This window comes from Notamacropus eugenii, chromosome 2, assembly GCF_028372415.1.
Source record: "Notamacropus eugenii isolate mMacEug1 chromosome 2, mMacEug1.pri_v2, whole genome shotgun sequence".
Taxonomy (NCBI): Eukaryota; Metazoa; Chordata; class Mammalia; order Diprotodontia; family Macropodidae; genus Notamacropus; species Notamacropus eugenii.
This window is the reverse complement of record NC_092873.1, coordinates 349,928,956-349,954,783: the sequence shown is the minus strand read 5'-3', so window position 1 is coordinate 349,954,783 and position 25,828 is coordinate 349,928,956. Positions and strand designations below refer to the sequence as shown.

General features: G+C 47.7%; 1 protein-coding gene across 5 annotated transcripts in view; it reads right to left on the bottom strand.

Annotated features, from left to right (window-relative positions):
* Positions 1-25,364, bottom strand: part of HDAC5 (histone deacetylase 5) — a 38,783-nt gene extending 13,419 nt beyond the window's left edge. For 2 of the 5 annotated variants that reach the window (XM_072646051.1, XM_072646052.1), the window contains exons 1-3: positions 25,231-25,364; positions 18,180-18,386; positions 11,107-11,178 (exon numbers count right to left, since the gene is read on the bottom strand). In XM_072646051.1, the coding sequence (XP_072502152.1) occupies positions 11,107-11,178; positions 18,180-18,201 (94 nt within the window). In that variant the 5' untranslated portion in view covers positions 18,202-18,386; positions 25,231-25,364. Of the gene's footprint in view, positions 1-11,106; positions 11,349-18,179; positions 18,387-25,230 lie in introns of those variants that run through there. The other 3 variants (XM_072646053.1, XM_072646054.1, XM_072646050.1) reach the window with 2 other exon arrangements.
* Between the last annotated feature and the right edge of the window lie 464 nt (positions 25,365-25,828).

Here is a 25,828-nt window from a genome sequence, read left to right as displayed (position 1 = left end):
GACTCAATAAATGAGAAAGAAGACCCCCTCCTCACAAAGATTCCCAAATCACCAAGTAGGAGGGGGACAGGGAAGAAGAAAACTGGAGGGAATGGTGAATGCGGCGGTGCTGGGCTGGGCCTGTCTGGAAGGGGAGGGCTGGGCTTGGGAGCCAGTCTACTTCCTTTGCTGGATTATCTCCTTTCAACAGTTTTATTGTAATTACCCTGAAAATGCCGCTATATATAGAGTGAGCCAAACAGCAGCTGTGCAGAGAAAGAGAAGGAAAGAAGGGCGAGGGGGGTGGAGGGAAGATGAAAGTATGAAAGGAAAGGCAGAAGAAGGAAGGTGGGAGGAGAGACAGGGAAGGAAAAGGAATGAAACAGGATGGCAGAGGGAAGGTAAAGCTAAGGTTTAGAGAACACACCTAGCCATGGAGGAACACCTGGGGGAAAAGGAAGGAAGAGGGGGGCAGGTCCACTTAATAAATGTCAGAGCAGAGCCCTACAGTGAGCAGTGGGTCCAGATGGCCCAAGAGAAGAAATAGATGGTTCCAACAGTTCTGCTAGAGAAGAGTTATGACCTCGTGCCCCCCCCCCCCCCCCACCTCCCCAACACTGTCCTAAAATTACTATTTCATCTACTTCTGGTGCTGTGGGAATCACAGGAACATGGACAGGAATAGGCAGGCAGGTGTACATTCACACATGCACACAACCCACACCTAGTCTATACGCCTTCCATCTGCCAGTCAAAAGGGAAGGTGGCAACAACCAGGGGTAAAGGAACTGGAAGAGGTAAGGATTTACCCTCACCCCATTCCTTTATTTGGCTCCTTTCTCCATAGTTCTCAAAGCACTTTAATAGACAGGATTCCTCTTCCCTGTTGAGAAAAAGAGGCAGGGAGCTAGGGTGACTTTCCCAAAGCAAAGTAGGAAACAACAGGCCAAGGCTACAAAGATGTACCCCAGATCCTGATCCCAACCTAATTCTCCCCCATGATCAGTCCTCTCCTCTCCATTTTGCCCCAAGTCCCCTCTTCCCCCACTTTCCTCAACTAAGGCAAGAACAGAAATAGTGACTAAACCAGAGCAGGAACAGAGAGGGATAGTGGAATGGCTGAGCACCATATCCTGTCAGAACCTAGAGTAGAGACAGTCTCCCCACCCCACCTCACCTCAACAGCCCATCCCTTTGTGGCCTGGTTATCTCTTCCCTCTCCAAAGTGCCCTAAGTTAACTCCTGGAGGAGACTAACAGAGGACTAAGGCCAACCCCCAATTTACCCCCTCCTCTAATGGGCACATTCCTTAGCGGCTGCCACACTGACGACTTTGCGGCCACAACTCAAGAGCCACATCTGCAGTAAAGGCCAGATGTGGCTAAGAGGGTGGGGTAACAAATTCTCTCTCTCTCCCTCTCCTACTCTCCTTCACTCTCTTATTTATCCTTCACACACATACACACACACACACACACGCAGAGGCTATCCTATTTGCTGCCCCCCAACTCTGTAAATGAGCTGGAAGGGAAGAGGCACACTGGTTTATGAGGGATGGTGAGGCCGACCTACCTCTCTTAGCTTCTTCTAGCTCTTGCCAAAGTCAGAGCCAACTCAGACACAGAATTCTGCCACTTCAAGACTCCTAGTCCAATTCAAAGCCCCTCTGTACTTCTGAAAGTCTTGCATTGCCAAAGGGTAGGAAGGACCTATGGCTCAATATAGCACCAAATACTAGCTGTTTCACAAAGCAGTAAGTGGGCATAGAGAAGGGCAGGGGATGTGGAAGTGGTAACTCCCAGCTGATAACTGTGCCTCAGGCCCTGAACTGACTGATGTCAGGGAATGTTAGGGAATAGTGGAAGGGAAGTCTCCTCCCCAGGCCTGGCTTAAGAGGCAAAAGGCCCCTTGGTGTGCAAGCAACAGTGGCCTGCTCAAGCCTCCACATACAACCTTGTTCTTATATAAATAGGAAATGAAGGGACCAGAGAATACTAATTCCAAAAGCCAGACTTCTATGGACAAGGAAAGAAAAAATTCAACCAGAAGAAAGGGTCCCCCTTTCTTAGCTACGTAGACACCTGTCAGCTTGACCCAGCCTATCCCAGAAGAAGTGGAAAAGGGTCTGGAGCCTGCTTTTTGGGGGGCATTCTGCCCCACTTGGGCAGTGGAGTCAGGGTAAAAGGAGGCAGAAAAGATTTCAGTGCTATTCAAAACCTAGTGCCAAGCTCACCCCTATCCCTAAGACAGTCACCCAAATTCCATGCCCACTGCCTAGTCTATTGTAAAAAATGGAGATGGCAGCAATTGCTGCTGGAACAAGGTACCCTGGGAGGGGAAGTAGGTTTGTCTTACCAGAGAAGGGGAGCCTTTTACCCTACTACCCACACAGTAATGAGAGGGGAGAATTAGAAAGCCTTACAGAAAGGAAACTAGAGTATAAGTAAAATCCCTGTTCTCCAGCATGGTCAGACTGATGGCCCACAGCTAAGAAAGGAGAGGGGAGAGTACTTCCAGGACTCAAATGTGAGATGGATCCAAGAGGCAGCCTGACCTCAGAGAAAAGAGATGTAAACAGAAGACCCCAAACAGCCTGGGTTTCATTTCCTTTCCTCTTTCCTCTGTCTCCTCCAGGCCCCCTTGGAGAAGGGAAGACAATAACTAGGAAAATAACAGCCGACTCCTCACACATTTTTTCTTTTGCTCCTATATTCTCTCTTCTCCTCCCCAAGGATTCTTACTGTTTTCCCCAAGAGGAACTAGGCAGTAGAAGCTGCTATAACACTTCAGGGAACCCTGTTATGTTCCCCAGTGCCTGCCATCAGTGATGAGGCTCCTAATAGGGAAGAAAGAGCAAGATGGAGGGAGCCCTCCAACCTGGCCTGACAGCCACCTGCACCCTTCGCACCAATATGACCCATACTCACACTCTATGACTGTGCTGAGTCCCCCTAATTCAAAAAATGTTTAATAAGTAGCTACTATGTGGAAGGCACTGTGGTAAGTAGGCCCCTGGGATACAAAGATGAAATAAAATAAGGCACAGTCCCTGCTCTCAAAGAACTTGCACCCAAATAGAGAATAGTAAGACAATAACTATGAGTTAGAAAATAACTAAGCAGATGAGAGAGATCACACTGGGGCCTACGAGAGGAGGGAGAAAGCACTTCTAACTAGGGGGAGAGAGGTGGAGAAAAATCAGAAAAGGCTTACTAGAAAGCCCAAGAGAAGGCAAGGAAAGGAGGAGCAGTATGTGAAGCTCTATGTGCAAATGAATGGAGTTAGAAGACAGAAGGTTGAGATCAGGGAATGGTGACTACCCTAGCATGGCTTACAGCATAAAGTACACAAAAGGGAATAGTGTGATACCAGGCTGCTAAAGTATGTTACAGCCAGATGACGAAAGGCTCCCAACAGCAGATCAAGAAACTGTTTTTATATTCAGTAGGCATAAAGGAGTCACTAAAAGTTTTTCTACAGTAACAATAACAATAGCTAACATAGAGTACTTTAAAGTTTAAAAAGTGTTTTACATATATTACCTCGTTTGATCCTTATCCAGTGAGGTGGGAGCTATTTTACAGAAGAGGAAACTGAGTCAAAAAACAGGTCACAAAACTAGTAAGTGTCTGAGACAGGAATCAACTTCAGGTCTTCCTAACTGCAGGACCCACGTTCTATCCCCTGCAATACAACAGCCCATGCAAAAGATGACAGCATGGTTTCCAGGATGATGACAACAGGAACAAAAAGGAGTATGAGACAGATGCAAGAGATATCCTGGAGGCAGAATCAACACACAACTTGGGAAATGACTGGACACAGTAGATAATACAGAAGTATACCCTCAGAGTCATGCCACAAATCACTGTCATTAAGAGACACTGTTAACACCCCCTGAACAATTCCCACATTCCAAAGTCAGGACTTCCAACCTACTGGCTTCATCTCCACATGCCCATTACTCCAAAGAGGGCACCCTTGTCATCTTTCGGCTGCTTGAAAAGCTGAGGGGAATCAGAAATGAAGTTGTAAAGGATGACAGCAACCCTCAAAAAGAGGGAGGTGAAGGCTCTTTGGCCACTTCTTTGGCCTCAGTCAACATGAATAGAATGGTATTACAGGTTTGTATGGTCAAGAGGAGTTGTTCAGGGAAAAGAATACTAGGGCCAGATAGGCAAAGAGCTATGGAGTGTGAGAAATACTACCCAAAATGGACCTCTGCCTAAGCAAGGCCAAAGCCCTCTCTCCTCCCTATAAGCACAATAAACCAAGGTATCTTGGCCTTAGATCCTCTTTCAGGATATGTCACCACCAACCCTTGAAACCTTATGAGCCATTACTGGCCAGAAGCAGCCAAGCAAGTGGAGTGGCATAGAACAAGGGTCAGTCTGGAAGCATTAATCAGCTTAGCACCTGGTTCTAAAAATACCCAGTTCCAAGGAGCCAGCAGCCATAAAAGCTTGGAGTTAGTGGGACTGGAGGGGAGAGAGGGCTGGGAGGTGTAAGCACTGGGGGAAGTAGAGAAGAGGGTAATTAGAATATAAGAGACTGTTCTGTAGTGTTTGAAAAGCTAGTGACATAAAAATGAAGCCCCTGGCAATAACTAGCAGATCTCAACTACTAACTTGAAAGGAGACTCAGAATCTTACAGCTGGTAGGGGAGACCTCTGAGATCACACAAAGTGTAGCGCTTAGGTCTGTTTTGATTTTGATTTTTGTCTGTATCCCTAGCACCTCATACAGTGCCTAGGACACAGATGCTGCTTAATACTTGACTGATGACCTATTTAGAGATAGAAGGAACCTTAGAAATCATCTAGCTTAGCTCCTTTATTTTACAGATGAATAAACTGAGATAAGGAACCTGTCCACATTCAGAGCTGAAGAACAGGTGAGTCAGCATTCCCTCCTGGGTCCATTGCCATGAAATCACTGCTTTCTACTCCATGATGTGGGCTGCTCTCCACCAGGCCACACTGTAGCAACTCTCCATCTTAGCCCACACCAGGTTCAGAGATGGGCAACTTGGCTAAAGAACTTGCTTTTACATGGGCCCATGCAAGGAGATGGGAACCTTCAAGGGAAAGGGAGCTGGCGATGAGCCAAAGAAAAGTGCCCCAACAAGTAGCAATTTCCCAAGAGGTTCTCTTGCCAGGCTGAAGCGATAGCATCACCTAAGCAATGTGGCACTAGCTACCTCAGTTGTCTGGAAAATGAAAAGCATGGCCTTTTCCTGCATTGAGGAAGGCTGAGAGGGGAAAGTGTGGAACCAGCAACACTTATTTGAGTTCTCTGGAGGAAAAAAAAAAAACACCAACCTATCCCCTATGCAGTAAAATTATTTGCTCCACTGTCTGTTTCTGCCCCTGACTACATGGGTTCCCAAGGGGAATCATTCAGTTTCTAGGCCTCAGTATCATCACCTGTGAAATAAGGGTGTTGGACTGGAGGATGAGCTCTGAGTCTATGACCCTCTGACTAAATGAGGACCAAGAAGTCTGACTGCAATGGGGATCTTTTTCTCTCAGGCAGATGTAAGGGTTCAAATAGAAGAGCGCTGACAGCAAAGCAAAGAAGGAGGCTGTTCTCTAGGCCTTGTCCTCTAATGCATTGATCCTACTTCCTTCTTTCAGGACTGTTCCTTTCCCCTCTCCCACTAGTCCAAACTAGTGGGCATCTCCCTCATCTTCAGCCACTCCAAAATTAGAAGCTAGGGCACCACTGCTTGGCTCTCTATTACAGCACTGATTCCTCCATGATGCCTCCAGCAATCTCACTCAATTCTACCGTAATCAATTCCTATAGAGCTAGAAGATCACCTAGTCCAACCCCTTCATTCTACAGATGAAGAAACTGAGGCTCCAGCTCAGAAAAGGTTGAGGATCTGCCCACAGTCATGCAGGTAGTGAGAGAGCTATGATTCCAAAGCAGGTGCTCTGAGGCTATACCACTGTACCTTTCATGGCAGCTGGATCACAAATGCTCCTCGTTCACCAGTGAAAAGAACTTTGGGAGACCTAGAAAGTAAAACTAATCTAACGGAGAAAATAATGAGGGGATTTCCCAATGCGAAGGAAAGAAAGGAATGGTTTTAGCTTTAAGGGGGCAGGGATCCCAAATCAGAAAGCAAATTCAGAAGAATTCAGGCAACTCCCAATCAGGTGGAGCTGGAGAACAGAGAGGGCGAAGGCCAGACTGGAGGGACCTCCTCTTCCCTCATAACTTCATATATATGGATGTGGAGGGAAAACTTGAGAGGATGGAAAAAAAGGAAGCAGAGAACATAGGGTTTCCCACTTAGAGCAGAAGATACTGTGGACAAGAGAGCCACGGACAGAGGGATCACCTCCCCTGTTCCAGCCTGCTGTCAAGGAACATTTAAAGACAAAGGCTAACAGGCGTCACAGTATAACAGAGAAAGTGCCCAACATGTAGTCAGCAACCTGGCTTAACACTGATTGTGATGATGATTTCCTTAACCTCTGAGTCTCAGTTTCCCCATATGTAATGGGGATAATGATACTTGCACTTCCTACTTCACAGGGTTACTGTGAAGAAAGCTATATAAACCCTACAGAGTTATATGATTATAAATCTATATAAATTATAATAATAATTAGTTTAAAGCCTAGACCCAGATATTAAAGGATCATTACCATTGTAAGTTTATAGCTGTGACACTAGAAATTACTCTCTACACCAGCGGATCAAAAGTTATCTACATCCTAATCCCAGGCCATACCTCCAGCGAGTTATGTTAATACTGTGGATTGCTTTCCTGTAAACATTGCCCAACCAGCTACCCAGACTGCACCTATCTCCCCATCCCCCTGCTGCTCAATACTTCTAGTCTCTAGACATCTATAGCCTTCCAACAATCGGGCCTTGAGAATGCTACCTATCTTTGAGATGAGGTTACCCTGTTCCTTCCCTATCTTCCAGCAAGGACAGCAAAGGATAATTCTCCCTAAGGCTTCAGGGAATTTTAACCCAGTACAGGTTAAGACTATCCAATTCCACTAATGCCACCCACCATAACTGCTGGTGTCATTCCTTTGGCAGAATGATCTCTCCAACCTTTTCCCCTACCATCCTGCCCCAGTCAGTACTCCATGTTGCCAGCATAGTGACCCTAGGCTGCCCCCATTGTCTTCTACTAGTGACTAGACAGCTGTTCCAGCTGTGCGGACACAGCTAATCTGATTTCCGGTCTGGCAGCTGCCAAGCTGGGAAGGGAACAGCTGAGAGCTACAAACACATGAGGAGGTTACTGAGCTTGGGAGTGGGAGGATAAAGTGTTGGTATACAGCTTCCAGCAGAAGATGAAAGTCTTTACCAAGCCCAAGTGGTGACTGAATATTTGTAGATACAATGCAGTCTTTCTAATACACTAATATGTACTATTTATTCTCTACTACCCCTGCCCTTCCCCTTATTCCCTCCCTCCCCACCTCCAGCTACTGAACCAAGCACACACACGCACACACACACACACATACACACGTGCGCGCGCGCACACACGCAAGACACATGTAGCTTGGCAGTGAACAGCTTCAAGGGACCCACAGAAGACCAGTAAGCCCAGGGGATTCCAACCAACACTTTCCAATCCCCTAGGTTCCCATATGTACACATAATACCCTCACCTTCCTGGCTATTCACTCAATAAGGGCAAGCAGAATTTGCACTGATAGGCCATAGCACACTTTCATAAACACCTGTATTTTAATAATACCACCAGTCCCCTTTTCTAATATACCATTTCTCCCTACATTCCTCAAAACCAGGAGGGCTGGTACTCCCCCCAGTACAGAGGGAGAAACTGAGAGTCACAGAGAAGAGTCTCCAAACCCCACTGTGGGTTGGGTTAGACCTCAGAAACAACATGCAATTCTTAGATCTTAAACATATCCACTGCCCTTGATTGACTCTCTTGGAGATAGCTGAAAAGCTAAGATGTGGACACAGTAGGAACTCCAGGTTCAGAACAATGATTGCTATTAGGATAAACTGTCTGCTGCGGACCATAGAGTGTCTCTGACCAGTAAGACAAAGATACTTAATAGATGTTAACAGAAGTAGGACTAGAGGCAGGCAAAGTAGGCCAACTACAATTCAGCAGGCAGAAAGAGTACAATAAGGGGTACCTGCATATTAAATGTTCCTAAATCCACATATCAGAAGTGCTGTAAAAAGTCTATGGCATGTAAATATTTATTTATTGACAAGTCACATGAGAGAGAGTGAAGGCTCAAAGTCTCTGGAGGATAGCAATGCAAGTACTATTTTAACAGGTTAAATTGTACTTCTAATTTCTAATGGTAGTGGTGGGGGAAGAGCGAAATATCTGCTATGGGACAATTTGGAAACCTTGTCTGGGGTGCACAAATCCCTCGTCCTGACTCTGTCCAGAGGCTACAAGTAGGATGCCATGCCCCAAATAGGAATAGTAGAAAGTCCATCTGACTTTCAGCCAGCACTTTCAAGCTTTGTTCTTCCCCCCACCCCATTCTGGCTATACACTTGGAAGGGCCTCTTACCACTGCCTGCCTTCCCTATCCACTTGAGGCTCAAGTCAGAAAACAGGGTATGATCCCTCTCTCCCTAATGTGACAAAAAAACCTGTAGAGTCCGTCAAGGTCAGTGAGCTAGAATCAAAAGTCCTGCTGTCAAGAAGGGAGACTAACAGATAGCCAGCTTTCTGTCTCTGGGGAGACAGAAAAAGCTATCATTACAAAGAGGCAAAGAAAAGCAAAGTCCTGAAGAGGCTGCCCCAGTAAAGCTCCCTAGCCTCTCTCAAATCAGGCCTTTTGTTCATCAAGGCACACGGAGGAATCTAGGAGAAGAGGAAAGGGAATGGGGCTTGGTGGGAGAGGGAAGAGAACAACAGGCTCTTGCAGATCCATGTTTATCTGGAGGGGAGTCTTTTTTTCAAACCTGAAGGTTAAAGCGTTTCTATTTGAAACATCTGTTTACATTCCAGAGTCCAAAAAAAAAAAAAAAAACCCAAGCTCCAGTCCTATATCCGTCCTCAGCCCACGTCACAGCGACAACACCAGAGCCTTGCAGGGGGAACATTCTTAACCCTCTCCCTGGGCTGCTGAGGTGACTCACACCTCCGAACTGCCAACACATGGACCACATTTTTAAGGGGCCAGGAGAAATGGAGTAACTAAGGTACCAAAACTAGGAATAAGGGGCTAGATTGAACAGGCAACTTCAAGGAGAAAGGAAACAGGGCCAATACTATGGGGATTTTCTAGGAAACTGAGGGTGTAGATATGCACAGGGTCTGACCTTCTAAATGGCCCACGACAGGCTGAGGGAAGAAGACTTGGAGAGGTATCTGGTTTAGCTGCTTCTTTCTAGGTGACAAGGTAAGGGAGACACAGCAGCAAAGACATCACAGTGGACTGCCCCAGACCAGTCTATGTGGTCAGACCCTTTACTGCTATGGGGAGCAAGCTTTTAGAAGGATGCTTCTAGAACAGAGAGCTATAGAGAAGCCTAGTAGGTGGCCAGCAGCAGATGAATCCCTACACACCCAGCTGCACTTACCAGCATCAGGGATGATAACATCTGGTATTTCAGGGCTCCCAATTAGGACCATGTGGGCTTCCTTATCTAGGCAGATGCCAGTTTTGTGCCCTGACTTTTTCCCAACAACTCCCCATGAAGCACTAAGTCCTCTCTCCCACACTCTACAACAAAGAAAACCCCAAGGCCCCAAATTTCCCCCATCTAGGTGTCCTTCCCAACAACAACACAATGCCAGTCACATATGCACAGGTTCTGACCACCTCTCTTGTGAATAGAGATGTTCCTCTCAAAACACATACATCCAGAAACAAGGACACTCTCCCTCGCGCCCATCCCCCACACATACACTCCTGAGTGCCAAGCCACTGCCAGGAGGGGTGGGGTAGGCATTTTGCCAGGAAAGCCGCTCCCTGGAGGAAGCATCTTGTGGTGCCGGACTGGTAGGAAGGCTGTGCCAGGGAGGCCCCAGATACTGCCAACCGGTACCTAAGAGTGGGGGAGGGAGTGGTTAGAACCAAAGACAAAATAATTTCCTGTTGCTAAAACGTACTTAGATGGTAGAGCTATCTATGAAATCCCTCCACATACACATATGTGTAATCAGCAGAGAATAACTATTTCATTCTCTGGTCCCTAGAGAGAAAGAAACTGAAGATGGATGAAACTAGAGATAGCAGCCTCCTGAGTCTGAAACTGACCCAGACAGAGCACAGGAGCCCTGGATGCCAGTCCTCTCACCTGACTCCTACACTGCTCAGCCTCCTCCCCCTGCCAGATGCCAGACACACTATATGCTCACCTGTACCCATCTACAGAAGAGCCAAGTGATAGCAAGTAGGAGCAGTTTTTCTTCCCATTTTCCCAAAACACAAACTAACACTCTCACTCACTCTCTCACAATCCCAGGGGAAAGGGAAATCTACTAGAATGGTGCCAACTGGGCCTGGGCTCTTCCAGTGATCCAGTCTCCCCCAGGATGCTACAGACCCTGGAAGGCGGGAGAGAAAGGAATAGATCAGGGAATAACAACTTGTATTTCTATAAGTGCTTTAAGGCTTTCCTCACGTTAACCCTATGAAGCACGCAGTACAAATATCATCTTCACTTTAGAGAAAGGAATAGATCAGGGAATAACAACTTGTATTTCTATAAGTGCTTTAAGGCTTTCCTCACGTTAACCCTATGAAGCACGCAGTACAAATATCATCTTCACTTTACAGCTAAGGAAGTTAGAGCCCAGAGAACTTAAGGAACTTGCCCAAGATCCCCCAGCTAATCAATCAGTGCCAGAACCAGGATTTGAACCCAAATTCAGGCTCTTTGCAATTTATTTCCCCTCACCCTCTTGCACTGCAACATGAAAACAGTGAGCAGCTGAAGACTCCAACAAACACAAAGAAGGGAAACCAAATCCAGGAGAAACTATGGCTTACAGGACCCTATCACCCTTCACCCAAATGTCTGCCGAAGAAAATGAGGTCCAGGAGCTACTCTCCCCAAGGTCAGATACAAGACCTGAGGCAGGCATGGGAACCACAAGTCTATGCTACCTGCCTGGTATAACAAGACAGCTATGGAGCTTACCTGCCACAGGGATGCTGTGGAGAGGCGTCCTCGACAGGATTTCCAAGGACTGTTCCCGGCCCGACATCCCATCTGAAGAGAAACACGATTCTGTCTCATATATGGTCTGCAGCATCTTGACCATCCCCTGGGCCTTGGACATCAGCAGCATGCCAAGGTTGTGGGGAGGGGGAAGCAGTGGGTCAGAAGACAGGCCAAACTAAGGCCCCACTGCTCCACAGCTCCCTTCACCACATCCAGCCTGGGCACACGCCGGTAGAAGTCAGGAGGCTCCAGATCCTGCCAGCCTAACTCAAAACTAACAATCAACCTGCCTAGCCTATCTAGTCCTTTTTCAGACTCTGGGAGTGGATCTGGGAGAGAGAAATGCAGGGAACAGTCAGTCACTCCCAGGCCTGGAGAACAGGAATATCACAGGCTGGAGAGCCAAGAGCTCAGGGGCAAGGAGGGGGGCTCAGGGGCTGGGATCTCTGCATGCCCAGTCCCTGGGTGACAGCTCTGGGCCTGGCTCCCCCGCTCCTTCCCAAATGAGCCGGCAGCTGGCAGAAGACTGAAATAGCAATGGGGGGAGGGCCCAAGCTATAAATAGGTGGAGCATGCTCAGGGAGCCTCAGGCCGGCTGCCAGGAGCCTGGGCCTGGCGGAGGCCCCAAGGGGGGAGGGGGGAAGGGAAGGCGTTCCACTCTGGGAGGAAGTACCAAATGGGGGGAGGTGAGGGCCTCGTGCCGATGGCTAAGGCCACAAAGAACTTGGCTGGGAGGGTGGGCTGGAGATGGGGAAAGGAACAAGAAGAACTAATGGCTGTATGGAGTGTATCTGTGCAAGTCTGGCTCCTAGTCTGGCTCTCTGGGTGGGAGGGACACCGTAGTCAAATAAGCTAGACTTGATTTTCTACCTCTTTTCCTTCCCTCCCCCTCCCATGGAACAGGTAAAGAAACTGGAAAAGCCTGGAGAAAGGGTAGCAGGCAGGGTCAGACCAGCTCAAGAGCACGAGGCTTCCCCTGGAGGCTGCATGGAGCATCTGAAACAACCACTCTCATTTCCAACAGCTGGGAGACTGACTAGGTTAGATTTGTTTGGTTTTCATTGCCCTTCAGGGCTCAGTGGCTCCTCCTCCCCTCCCTAACCCATTCAAGAAGGAAGAGGGAAGGGAAGAGAGCTGATGAGAATCCCAGGGAAGACTGGGTCCTCTCCTCCAGCTCCTCACAGGATCCTCTTCTGGAACAGTATCCCAGCACCATCACCCCAACTCATTCCAAGGTCTTCTTCCCAAGGAAGACATTCAACTTGGCAGGTTCACATTACCTGAGGGCATGGACCTACTCACTTTTTCTAGTGCTTCCAGCAACAGTCCAGAAAGACAAAAATCACCGTCCATTCCCTCACTTCCCAGAAAGGACCCAGAAGATGTAGCCAGGGTACTTTGGTCTGATTCCTTGATGTGCCTGGCTTCAAAGGGCTCAGTTTCCCCTCCAAGAACATAGCTCAGAGGTTCCCAGGCAGAGAGCCCATTGTCCTAGCTTGGAGCACTAGCCAGGTCCAACAGGGCAAGAAGCAAGCAGAGCTAAGTCTAATATGCTGCTGTGCCAGTCATGGATAGGTGTTCCTAACTAGCAAAGCCCAAGGCATGGTCAGGAATGGTGCCTGTCAACCCAACCCTTCCCCTCAATTTGTGCCTTCCAGTGCACAGAGTCTGTCCCCCTGACCACAATGAGGTCTTTTAATAGCCAGATTATTTCTAGGCTGCCCCCTCCTACTTGATGTCACTGTTGCTATTTTAAGCCCCCTCCCCCCTTGGGCACAGGGCCAGTGGCACCATCTTCTCAGCTGGACAGGATGACCTCATACTCATGTCAAGGACCAGAAGGGGGAACTGGCCAACCAAGGACAAAGGAGAAATCCTCAGGGACCACCTGCCCCGTACCACCTATAAATCCCCTACTCCAGAGTTCACTATCAAGAAATTTCAAAGCACCTGACCACCATTAGGATGGAGATGGGATGGAGAAAGAGGATCAAGATAGGAAACTGAGAAATTATGAGATAGAAGTCAATTTCCCTGGTTTCCAGATGAGTTGGAGGCTAGTTCTGCTCCTTGGCTTTTGCTAATTTAGACGAAGAGATGATCTAAAATCTCTCCCAACAGGGAAAAGGAGCAAAGCTAAAAGATACCAAACATTTAATTCTATTACCTATTTTCCATATCCTACCTTGAAAGTTTATTCTAACAAAAATCATTATATGGACAAGAGGGAAGACAGCATAATGCCCCCTATATGAGGAATACAGAAGAAGGAAGAGTTAACTACAGGTCACTCAGCAAGACCTAAATACAAAAGTCCTGCCTCCCAGCCCAGCACTCTACCCACCCAAGCTGGGAACAACCAGAAGGGCAGGCTATCCCTTGCCCTGCCTCTGAAGCAAAGAAGAGCTGGGTGCAGCATGCAAAGGGAAAGGAATTTCCAAGTGGGAATCCCTACTATATCAGGAGAGTGGGGATGAGGAGAGTTGGAACAGTTTCCATATCTCCAAAGGTATGCCAAATCACCCAGTTCTCATACCCTATCCCACTCCAACCTTGTCTAGCTTAGAGAACAGTGAGGAGTAAAAAATTTCCCACTTTGAAGAGGGAAGGACTACTCTAGGAATAGCCCCTAGTCTGCTGTCCTCCAGTGCATGACCACTAAATAAAGCGGTAGGACCCAGAGGCCTAGGGCTAGCACCCTTGGTGCTAGCTATTTCAGGGAAAGGTGGATCCTACTTAAGTCAACTATAGTTCCCTGGATCCTTAAGCTGAGAGGATCCTGAGGATCATTCTCCTTCTACCTCTTTTCAGGGGGCACATCTCACCCAATTCTGACATCTGAGTAGACAAAGTTCTATTTTTCAGGGGTCTCCAAGGAAAGCTGGAAGTTCTTGATATCTAACTTCACCCCTTTACTCATCCATGTGGTATTTTATCTTTGTTTCTTGCCACATAAGTCTTCCTAACTCCCACTCAAGAATCTGCCTATACTGCTTCTACCCTCTGAGATAGAAACAACTTCATTTTAGTCTTCCTCATCTGGGGTTCTGGCACCACCAGACCCTCCACTTTGGAATTAGAGTGGAACAATCCACAGCCTAGCTCTCCAAGAAATTATGGTAATCAAATTCCTGGGGTAAAAAATTGCAGGGGAATACGGGGAGGGAGAGAATGGGACTAAGAAAGGGTAAGAACACCAGTATGCAACACATTCTACACCTCAAAGGCAAGTAATCAAACCACAATTTTGTTTCACAAAAAAAGGTCAGAACTGCAAGATATATATACACACACACACACACACACACACACACACACACACACACACGCACCATCCATCCATCCATCCATCCATCTATCCATCCATCCATCCATCCAAACAGGTGGGCCAAGGAGATTTCAGCTATTCCTGAAATCAGGTTTCTTTTAGACACTTTTAAGTACTCCACATTTTACTGTCACTATAACATCTACCTCTCACCAACAACATGGCCAGTACCTAGGCTTAAGATTCTCATGTGATATGAAATCCAAGGAAAAATAAAGAGATTTGAAAGTTCAGTCTATTCCAAAGAAGTTAATTATTTAAGAAACAACACACACACACACACACACACACACACACACACACACACACACACACACACACACACACACACACCTGCACACAAACACCACAGTGGTCTCAGAGTCTTTGGGTAGAAAGCTCTCTGAATAGTGTAGACATTAGAGAAGGGAAAGGGAGACCGAGGCATGTTCTAATCTTCGGTGAAAAATGCTGCAGTCTAACAGTCAACATGAGGAGTCCAGGTTCCTAGACCCCTGCTCAACGACAAAAGCCAACCCACTTTCTGCTTCTGCCATCCAGCTGGCTTCTTTTTCCAAGAGAGGCATCAAGGTCTAATAAGTAAAGCCTGAGGCAGAGAAACCAGACTCTTAGGTTCTCTACACCTCACCTTCATGCTCCAGTTTCTCTTGATGCCCAAAAAAGAAGAGGGGAATGCTGTTCCCTCTCTGACTCTTGGGAGGAAGAAGGAGAGAAAGTGTGCAGTGCTTAGGGATCTTGGGTAGAAGCCTCTTGCATAAACACAAGGTGTTGCTGTGCAGCCTGTCTTCCCCCTCCACAGGGTATAGAAAGCCATGTCCACCTCCTTCCCAAGTTCCCAGTTCTAGGACTGACTCACATTACAAAGGCCTAGCTCCTATCCTCTCTGGGCAGTGCCAGAGGGAAAAGGGCAGAAGTTGGAAACAGCCAGAGGTCAATACTCAGTTCCACTGACCCTGAGTTCCTCAACTTTGCTGGTATTTGACATCAAAACCAGTAAGGCAGGGGAGCCAGTACTGACCCTTAGAATCTCAGCTTCAATAACAAGCTGAAATTGCCAAAGGAGCCTTAAACCCTGGATCCCTGACTGCCTGAGGCACAACTCCCAAAGGGAGGGTGACATCAAGAAATAGGCCTCCCAAAAGAAGCAAGTATGGCTTCATTTGCTGCCTCTCAGCCAGGCCTAGAAAAGAGGGCAACTGGGGAAACAGAGTTTAGACCCTGTTTTCATTGGGGCCCAAAGATAAAAAGATTATTTTCAAATGCTCTGAGGAGACAACCAAAACAGAAAACTTAAAAGTCTATCTTGCTCTAAGTACAACAAAGTCCTGCCTTTTATAAAGGTTATATACTCCTTGAGGCAGGGGTCGTCACAGTTTGCTCTTTTAACAGCCCATACCCCGCTCCCTATCCCCCTCTAAATGCTTGGCACAATTAAGGTCACCTCTGACTCTCAAAGTTCAACTCAAATTCCACCTCCCATGATGCCTCTCTGGATACTTCTTCCTCTATACCCTCTCAACTACCAGCATCTCTTCCTCAAAAATGACTTGTATTTTAGTTTGTCTGTGGACATGTTGTCTTCCTTGATAGAACATAAGCTTCGTGAGGTCAGGAGCTGTTTCATTTTGTGTTTGTATCCTCAGTACCCGATAAAAGAGTAGGCAATAAATACCTGTTGATTCCCTCTTCAGGAAACCCTGCACACAGTAGGCATTTAGTACCAAGCACCTTTAGCATGTGGGAAATGTCTAATAAATGCTTGCTTATAAATTTAGGAGGAAGACAGAAAAGCAGGCACTGAGAAAATTTAAACAACTGAAGGATCTCATTTTAGTTTTATGAAGTCACAGAACCACAGAATGTCAGGCCTAGAAGAGACCTTCAACATCCTCTAGTCCACTCTTTCTTATTTTACAGTTGAGGAAACTGAGACCTGGAATTTCCTCACACATCAAAAAGTGGGCATTAAGGGCTCATCCACAAAATGCCAGAGGAGGCTCTAGTGAGAGTGGACCGTGAGGGTTACACAGAAAGCAGAGGCACCGGGAGATTCACTGCTGGGCCAGAGCAATTAATCACAGCCACAATGCCAATGCTGTGCAGGGACCATAATGAAACTTGAATCTAAGCAAAGCCTCTCGTGGGAATTATAGGAAGATTTTACTAAGTCTTTTGGCCCTTTGGAGAGGTCTCTCAAAGATTCTACCTTAAAGCTCACAGTTCCCACATTGCCCTAGCATTCCCTTCCTTGTCTAGCAAGAGACTGGACTTTTATCCCACCCAAAGAAAACAATAGATCTTCTCCAACCCTACCCGGGAAGGGAGAAACTAAAAGGTCAGATGACTAGAACCCCCAGCTGATTCCATCAGCCCCACCTTCAGGGAGCCTAGTTTTAGTAGAAAGCCAAGAGGAGTTCCATCCCTCTCCAGGAATAAAACTACTACCCCTGAGCCTACAACCTCCTTATCCTGGAGTCAGTGCTCAGGGGTCAAGACCCTAGAATCCTCAGAAGAAGAAGGAAGGCATCACTGCTCCCTCTAGTCCCAATGACCATAAGTGGCCTCCTATTACATCCAACATTCCACAGCATAGCTCTCTACTAGTTCATGGAATCCCACCAACATGCCACCATTTTCCCAGAGTCTATAAAAGCCTCTGAGTACCTTCCTGCAAGCTGCCTCTGATAGAAGTCTTCACCTCCTATTTCTTAGATTAAATTGGAACTATGAAACCAAGGGAAGGAAAAGGAAAATGATTGCTGTGTTCATTCCTAAACCTGTCTCTGCAAAACTGTAAGCTGGAGGCTTCACCTGGTACATAGAAAATAGAATCCCCATTCTCTATAGGGAAAAGGAAGTAAGAGAAACAAGGGAGAAGCTGAGTAAGGTTCTTATAAGCTTTAGAGTTCTGTAGAAGGCACAAGGGACAGCCAAGGAACGATTGCAGTTATTACTGTGACCACATTGAAACATAACCCTTCTGAGAAACTTCTAGGGGACCAGCCCAGACCACATGGCTACACACCCACAAACATGCACACAGACCCACGGATACATGCAAGACACACCCAGGTTCCCACAGGTGAAAGCAGCCAAGCCATGGTGATCTAGGGTGGGGGCAAGGACTACCAGGAAACCTCAGCCACACAGACCCCAGATTGGGAATCCAACATCTCCAGGAGGCTGAAGTAGGGGAGTAATTTTGGTGAAGGGAAGGAGGAGTATAGTAGTGGTTTGTGTCCACTAGCTTCTCCAGATCTGTCTAGGGCTCTGGTTAGGCTCTGTAGCTAGACATGCAGGAAAGGAAACTATTCTGTACACACAAACACACAGACACAGAGAGAGACAGACAGACACACAAACATACATACATACACACACACACACACACACACACACACAGCAGTACAAGACTGGAGGTAGAGACTGGTAACCCTTAGTTGGACAGGGATTAGACTAATTTATTTACAGTTCCATATCCAAGAACTGATCATAAAGATGGTCAAATTTATGACTCAGTCAAAATCTTATGTTCCCCTTCCTCCACATTCGCTATTGTACCATTCCTCTCCCCAGCCCAAACCCCAGCCACACCCTGTGGCTCTAAGGCCATGAAAGTTGCTCAGCTTGGCTCAGAAATCAATCTACCCCACATGATACAGATAACCCTAAGGGTACCACCCCCACCCCCAACCATCCTACAAGGAATACAGCCTCTTACCAGACTCATTAGGAGAGTTCATGCCGGCTCTAAGCCCCGTGGGAAGCTGGCACTAGGGGCTGGTGGCTGGGGCAAGGGGGGGAAGGGATGGGGAGCTGTAGAAGTGTCAAAAGAGATGGACAGACGGAGCCCAGGACTTCTACAACTCTACCGCCCGTCCGCAGCCATCCTTCAGGGTGAAGCAGTCAGGCACTCAGAGTAGCATCCCTGGTGGAAGAGATGAAGGTGGGGTTAGCCAACCCTCCACCCAGTTAATAGACTCATAGAATGTTAGGTCTGAGAAAGACCCAAGAAATTAGCTCAACTTCCTCATTTTCAGATGAGGAAACTGAGGCCCAGAGAGGGGAAGTGATTTGCCCCAAATCCCAAAGCAAGCTAGTGGCAGATCAGGTACTAGAACTCAGGTCTAACCCTATACCATGCTGTATCCTAAAAGCAAATGAGTGAAAGCTCTTATCAGAGTTGCCTCCAAACAAATTCAATTGTAGGTGACAATCTTTGGATATGGACAAGAGATGAGACCAGCAGACCCAGATCAGCAGCTGGAAAAGACTAAATGAGTGGTAAGAACAAGTTTCAGGTCAGATTCCACCTTCTACAGGGAGGCCCTTTTGGGTCTCCCCAGCTGCTAGTGCCTTCTACTCTGGAAGTGCCTTCCATCTACTTGCTATATATCTTCTACATACTTAGTTATTTACATGTCTCCCTCATTGAAAGGGCAGTAACAGTGTTTTTCTAAGTACCTAGCACAGTGCCTGGCATATAATGGGTGATAAATAATGCTTGTTGACTGCCCAAGGAATTAGATTCCACCCTGAGCAGGGTTTCCATGTGGTGGCAGACATTCTGGCAAGCACCAGTCAGGAACCAAAGGGCAGAGAACCTGGCCCAGCTCACCTGTAGAAAGCTCCATCAGAACACAGAGACAGAGAACAATTTTTCTCCCCTACACTTCTCAACCCCAGCTCTTCCACTAGGTAGCTATGTGGCCTTGAGCACATCACTTCCCGTCTGTCAACTTCTTCATACATACACTAAGGGATTTGGACTAAATGGGCCCTACAGATCTTTCTATGATTGAAAAATTCTATGCTGAATCTGGAACCACTGATCTCATTGACAGGTACTTAAGTATGTAACTATAACAGGTCTTTGACATGACTTCCTGAAGTTAAAACAGGGCAAGGACAGGAAGGCGACCACTTTCTCAACTAAGACACATGTTGCTACCACTGACTGCCAAGCAATAATCTTATAATACTATGAGTTTTCTGTTACCTAGGATTTGGTTCTCCTATCTTGGCTAGTACTCAACTCTCCACCACTGACCACTCAAACCCATCCCAGACCTAGACCTCATCATATTGCTTCTCCTCCACAAAAAAGCAAATGGTCCAACACCAGGGAAATGGAGGCAATGAGAAGCAAAGAGATTAGGCTAAAGTCATGGCAGAGGAAAAGTTGTAAAGATAACCTAGGAATTTAAGTTCCAACCTCATTCTCTGAACCTAAGCAAGGAAATTCACTCCACTCCTTAGATAATCCTTACCACTTAGTAGTGTTATTTTAAAATAAAACATTGATTTCTTTTCAAGGAATATCTAAAGTGAAATACACCTGGAGAAAGAAGCACTGGGGACACCAAACAGATACCCCAAATGTGCACAGATTAAGACTTGCATGCACAAGGATCTCAGACCTAACCTGCTCTATTCTTACTCTTTTAACTCCCTTAAGAGTTTTGAATCCTTAAGGCTAAAGGAAAAATAACATTGCATCTAGGAAAGGGATAATGAGGAAAAGGCATGGACAAAGGCATCAAATTGCTATTAGAATGATTGAGGAAAGGAGATAAAGTACTAAGCAAGGGTTGGGGAAGAGCCCAGGAATGCTGCAGGTGGGGCTGGTAGTGCACGGGTAGAGGCCTGTGTGGGAAGGTAGCACAGCCTGTGCCCACATGGGGACTGTCGTCCTGTCCTGCTCACACCCTTTTCCGTGGGCTGAGGAACATAAGTTCAGAAATTCCCATGATCCTCAGCCACCTCACACACCAGGATTCCTTTCACTTAGAAGAACCTCCAAAGGCCATGAAGACAGGGAAGCAGGAGATGCTAAAGACTCAGAGCTACCATAAACTAAGTATGAACCTGTTTCCATTCCTACCCCCAATACAATAGACCACCATTTCTCATCCACAAGGAACATGGCAACTAGCATCCCATCAACAAACTTAAACCTTGGTAAGCAATTGTTCTCTCTCACTCCCTTTCTCTAGAGTTCAACCTGAGCTATTTCTACCTACTGATGATGGACTGATTCCCTTAGTGTTAGTAAGGACTAATTTTGCCTCCAAGTCAACATGCCTATCCTAATGGCATGGCATGCTTGCGAGAGCAAATGCCCATTTTACATATTTTTCAGTGCCCCTTAGCTTTATAGAAATAAGCCAAGTGTCTCATACTTTCTTTACCCCTATTTGCTACTGCTTTCTTTGAGGCAATATCATGTAGCACAAAATGCTCTGAACCTCTAGGACAGAAGACTGGATCCAAGTCCTGCCACCTAATAGCACTATGACTGTGGGTCAGTCAACTCCACCTCTCTATTCCTCAGTCATCTCATCTGTAAAATCAGGACTACATTGACACTACTGACCTCATGGGGCTGTTATGAAAAAAATACTTTGTACCCTTGTAAAGCACTATATGAACTACTGTTACTGCTTACCAACAAATGGTGAAGTATTGACCCCTCCCCTCCCCCCCCCACACACACACACACGGTGCTTTATCACTCGATAGAAAGTCTCGTAATGAATAAAGGCCACTGGCCAGAGCCTCACTTGGAAAACAAGGCAGTTTTCATGGCTGAATCAAGTGGAGATTCCTATCTAGGGTAAGGCATGAAAGGACAGGAAGACTGCCTAGCCTGACGGTTAGGGCCCCGGCTAGTTTCAAACCCCTTCTTCTGGGGAAATTATGCCAACCTTTGCTGGAAAGGAAGACACAACCAGGAGCCCAGGTTGCACTGTTGTAGTAGCCAATCAGTTGGAACCCAACATTGTGATACCAAATCAGATGGGGTGAGACTCTTCCTGAGTAAAGTCAATGGATATAGAGAACTCCAGAGTCCTGCCTCCCAACTATAGATCCAAATCAGGAATAAGCATATTCCCTGATATAACCTCAGCTCTAGGCTCCACCAACACATAGGCATCAGAGGGAATAGCTCATCAACAGAGATTCATGCTATTAGCCTTCAAATTATTGGGTAGACATGAGGAAGGGGGGGCGGGGGAGAGAGAAAAAAACACAGAAACAGAGAGAGCCAGAGACAGAGAGAAAAGAGATCTCAGAATAAAGTTCCAATACATACAATGACAACTCCAGCAGAAGGCAGTAAGGAGAGACCAGAAAAATGAAAATAGTAGCATCTACAGATAAATAAGGAACCAATGACTCTGAATTCAAATCTAGCCCTATAGTGATTTTTCCCCCTTAAACAATAAACCCTGGATTTCAGAAGAGACAGGTTTTCCCAATGAAAGCCCCTAGAACCCTAAGTCTATTACCTTGGTCTCTATCACTAGACCTGCTACCCACCACCAGCCTGCACAGGTTCCCAATCCCTTTCCCTTTCCCCTCCCTATCCTTCCAAGCCATCAGCTAAGGACCCTGCCCTAGGAAGATTTCAAAGTATTCCATGAGGAGGGGTCATTTACAGCAGGGAAAGAAAGACACTAGATATCACCTGAGTCCAACACGGAATGGCAATGAGAAAGCTATAGTCAGAATCAAGGTGCTTCTCTGCCCATTCTGGGGTATCTTCCCACCTCCCCAAGACTTAGATTGTACATGTGTGCTAAAGTAGGCACCCCAAAATTACTCTCAAAAAGCCAAAATCCCAGATGTCCTTATTCCAGGGGTACCTGTGGACCTCTCCTGTTCTGTGACAATTAACAGACACCCTTCTTGTCCCTCCACAGTACCTAGATCTCTACTTGCCCTATAACTGGAATTGATCAGTGCCTTGTATCAAAATATAGGCACAATACCTCCCCTCTTGGGGTGAGGGGGAGGGTGGGAAAAGTGGCACACAGGAAAAGATAAAAGAAGACACCAGGCTGACAAGTTCATTTTTGCAACAAGCCCATTTCTGTTTGTCTGCTGAAATGCAGATCCAGGCATCTGCATGGGCCAGATGGAGAAGGTTGCTATTTCTAGAAAAAAAAAAGAGGGGGGATGTTAAGGGAGGGGGAAGGAGGAAGGGATAATGCTGGATCTTTTTGCCCTAAAATTGCTTCAAAAATACACTCTCCTCCTCACCTTCTTCCTAGAGCCACTAGAAATGCACAATAAAATAACAATTAAGGACCAATTTGTGAGGGGAGAAATTGAAAGAAGCATCAAAAGTGTAATTAGTCAAAGTCAGCTACAATAGACACCCAGGCCTAGGCTTTAGTGAATGATTTGTGAGCAAGCAACAGGGCTCCAAAACTGCCAGAAATCGTCCAACCCCAACCCTTACCATCTTTGTTTCCGTCTCTTCCCTCCACCAAGGACTATCCCTCCCCCCAGCCCTCAGCTAGGAGCGTATCCTCTACCAAGCTGGCTGCTCCCATTGCAGTGTTCCAGACATCCCGCCTCAAAAGGATGTGAGTAGGAAGAATTAATTATTAAAGAGCAGCTGGTACTTCAGCACCGAGCCTCCTCACCCCATCCTCCTTCAACCCCCTCCCCCATCACATGAATTACCCTCACCCTACACCTCCTTCCCATTTTCTAAATGCACAACTAACAAATCCCCTGATGGGGAGGAAAAGCAAACCTTTGTCTCAGCAGCAACACAGCTCATGGTACCTTCCCTTTTTCCCTCTTCCCTTACCAAGACCACCAAAAAGGTGAACCAGAGGCTGGGGCATACTAGAACCTAAGGAGAGATCTAGTTAGAGCTTTTTCCCATTCCCACTTGAGTATATTCATTTTCCCTAAGGGGAGGTGTCCCACAAGACTTAGGCTTCCTTGGTATAGGTGATGATTCAACTCAGGTGACAAAGCAAAAAGTTGACGCCCCCCACCCATTCAAAGGTAACTTCCCATCTCCCCAAGCTGGTTCAGCAGCTGAAACATACAGACAAACCAAACCAGTTCCATGGGAAAAGTGGGTCCAAGAGGTAGGTCAATGATGAGAGGCTGAACTTCCCCCCAAAGCTATGTGTATCTGAGGAAACAGAAGGGGGGAGGTGGGAATGGATGTTGAGCAGATTCAAACTACCTGAACCATTTCTAACAGGAGAGGGGGAAGCCATTGAAGAGGAAGATAAATTCAGCTCCTAATAACTCCCTTTTCAAAACTCTTCTGCCCTCTTACCAACCATGCCAATATGCCCCCCACCTCCTTCAACAGTTTTTTTCCCGCTAGCCTGAGTTCAAGGTGCCCAGGCTGACAAGGTTCTCTAAGAATACCATCCTCTTATCCCCTGCATGCACATAAGGAAGGCAGTGGTATTCTTTCTTACAAGGATCCTCACAATTACCATCCTAATGTTTCCTATGCCATGGTCTCAAGCTATAATACCTCCACCATACCTATTCACCCCTAAGACCTCCCAGAATGCTCCAGAGCAAATTTTGGGTCCTCAGAAGGTGGGCATGGGATAGGGAAAGACAGAACAGTAATACCCCTAAAGGAGCTCGAGAACCTGATACCCTTTCCCTTAAGTAATACTATTAACTACCTCCCTTCAGAAAGTAGAATCACTTAAGTCACGGTTACCTCCTCCTCCTCCCAACCCCACCTCCTCACTCATCTCCTCTCACTCCCCTCCCCAAGGACTATACTAGCTACTTTCTACTGGTAGAGCTAGCTGTGGCTTTTGGGAGGAAAGCTGTCTTGTCTCCCCCTAACTTTAGACAATGCGGAAATATACAATCCATGAGGCCAATAGGTATTCTCTGGGCTCATGATAGAGGACAGAGCAAAGTACCAAGGGGAATATAAGAATTGAAACTACCTAATCCAGACTTGGGGGGGGGGGGGGTCTACATTTCATTCCAGCTCTCTAAAATGGCAGGTTGGGAGGTGAGAATGGAGACTGTAGCTTTTCCCAAGCTTGGGGGGGGGGGGGGGGGCGAGGGGAGGGCGCCACTGGGGTCAGTCAGTCAGTAAACATTTATTAAGCACCTATTATGTGCCAGGCACTGGGCAAAGTACTGGAGATTCAAAGATAGGGGGGGAAAACAGTCCCTACTCTCCGCGAGCTCAGTCTAAGGGCGAAGGCAAGAGTAAGTTAATAAACATTCAGTAAGCACCTACTATGTACCAGGCCCCAGGCGAAGAACTGGGAATCCCAAAAGAAAGAAATGAAGGTAAAAGCCAGTACCCACTCTCAAGGAGCTCACGCAGTCTGATGGACAGTGGCAGAAATTAGGCTAGCTCCCGACGCACAAGCCTAGAGAGCACAGCCCGGAGGCTGCTCGGCTCCCAGGGGCGGCAATACCTACCCCTTCTTCCTCCCCGCCTCGGGCTATCTAGAAAGGTTTGCCGGGCTTGGGAAGGGGGAGAAAATGAAAGCCAGGAGGAAAGGATGCTGTAAAGCACTTGCTACAGCTGACTACAAGGCGGAGGGGGCGAGGGAGCGGGTAGCAGGCAGCCAGTCGGTCTGGCAGCCTCCCCTTGGAGTAGTGGTTACGTGGGGCGCCGTGGGGGGGGGGGGGGGCGGGTCCCCTCCCTTACCTGCAGGGGCGGCGGCTGCGGAAGGGCGGGGCAGGGAGCACGCCCCAGAGGAGCCCCCCCTCCCTCTGTCCCTCCTTCCAGGGTCGGGCTCGCGGCCTCGCGCCTGCAGGAGGGATGGGGAGGGGCCGAGAGCAAGGGAAGGAGATCGGGGAAAGGGACGGGAAGGGAAGGGGGGCCGGGTAGGGGAGGGAGCTAGGGCTGAGCGCGTCTCGCGCCCGGGAAGCTGGGGGGGAGGGGGGCTGGTAAAGGGGTGGAAATTGCCTCGCTCCCCCAGGCGGCGGGGCGGGGAGAAGGGCAGGGGAGGGGGCGCGCTCACCCCCAGGGACAGGAGCTCCGGCTCTTCGGGCGGCGGCAACAGCGGCGGCAGCAGCGGCAGCGGCAGCAGCGACGGCGGCGACTCCTCCTCGACGGCTCCTCCATCTTTGCGGCGGCTCCTCCGGCTCCGCTCGCCGCCGCCGCCGCCACCAACAACAACATTCGGAGACGTCACTCCCGTCACGTGACCTGGCCCCGAGCTAAAAATAGACCCGCTCTCCTTTCCACCCTCCATTCCCCCCTCCCCTTCGCCGTCGGGCGGGGCCTGGGGCGCCACCGGGACAGCTTCTTAAAGGTCCAGGAGCCCGGCGTCCTGCGTATGCAACCTGGAGGAGGAGAGGAGAAGGAGTAGGCTCTTAAAGGACTAGGCCCAGAGGTCGAGGGCGGGGCTCAGGGTCCTGCCACGGAGATCCCATTTTTGGGGTACAGTTGGACTTGAGAGGGCGCCTGGATTTGAATGCCACCTTTGCTTCTAACTAGCTGCATGTGTTCAACAAGACTCTATAGTTCTCCGGGCCTCAGTTTCCTGTGCTGTAAAATGAGGGAGTGGGACTAGATCACTGCCCGGACTCCCTTTTTAAATCACAGAATGTTGGAGC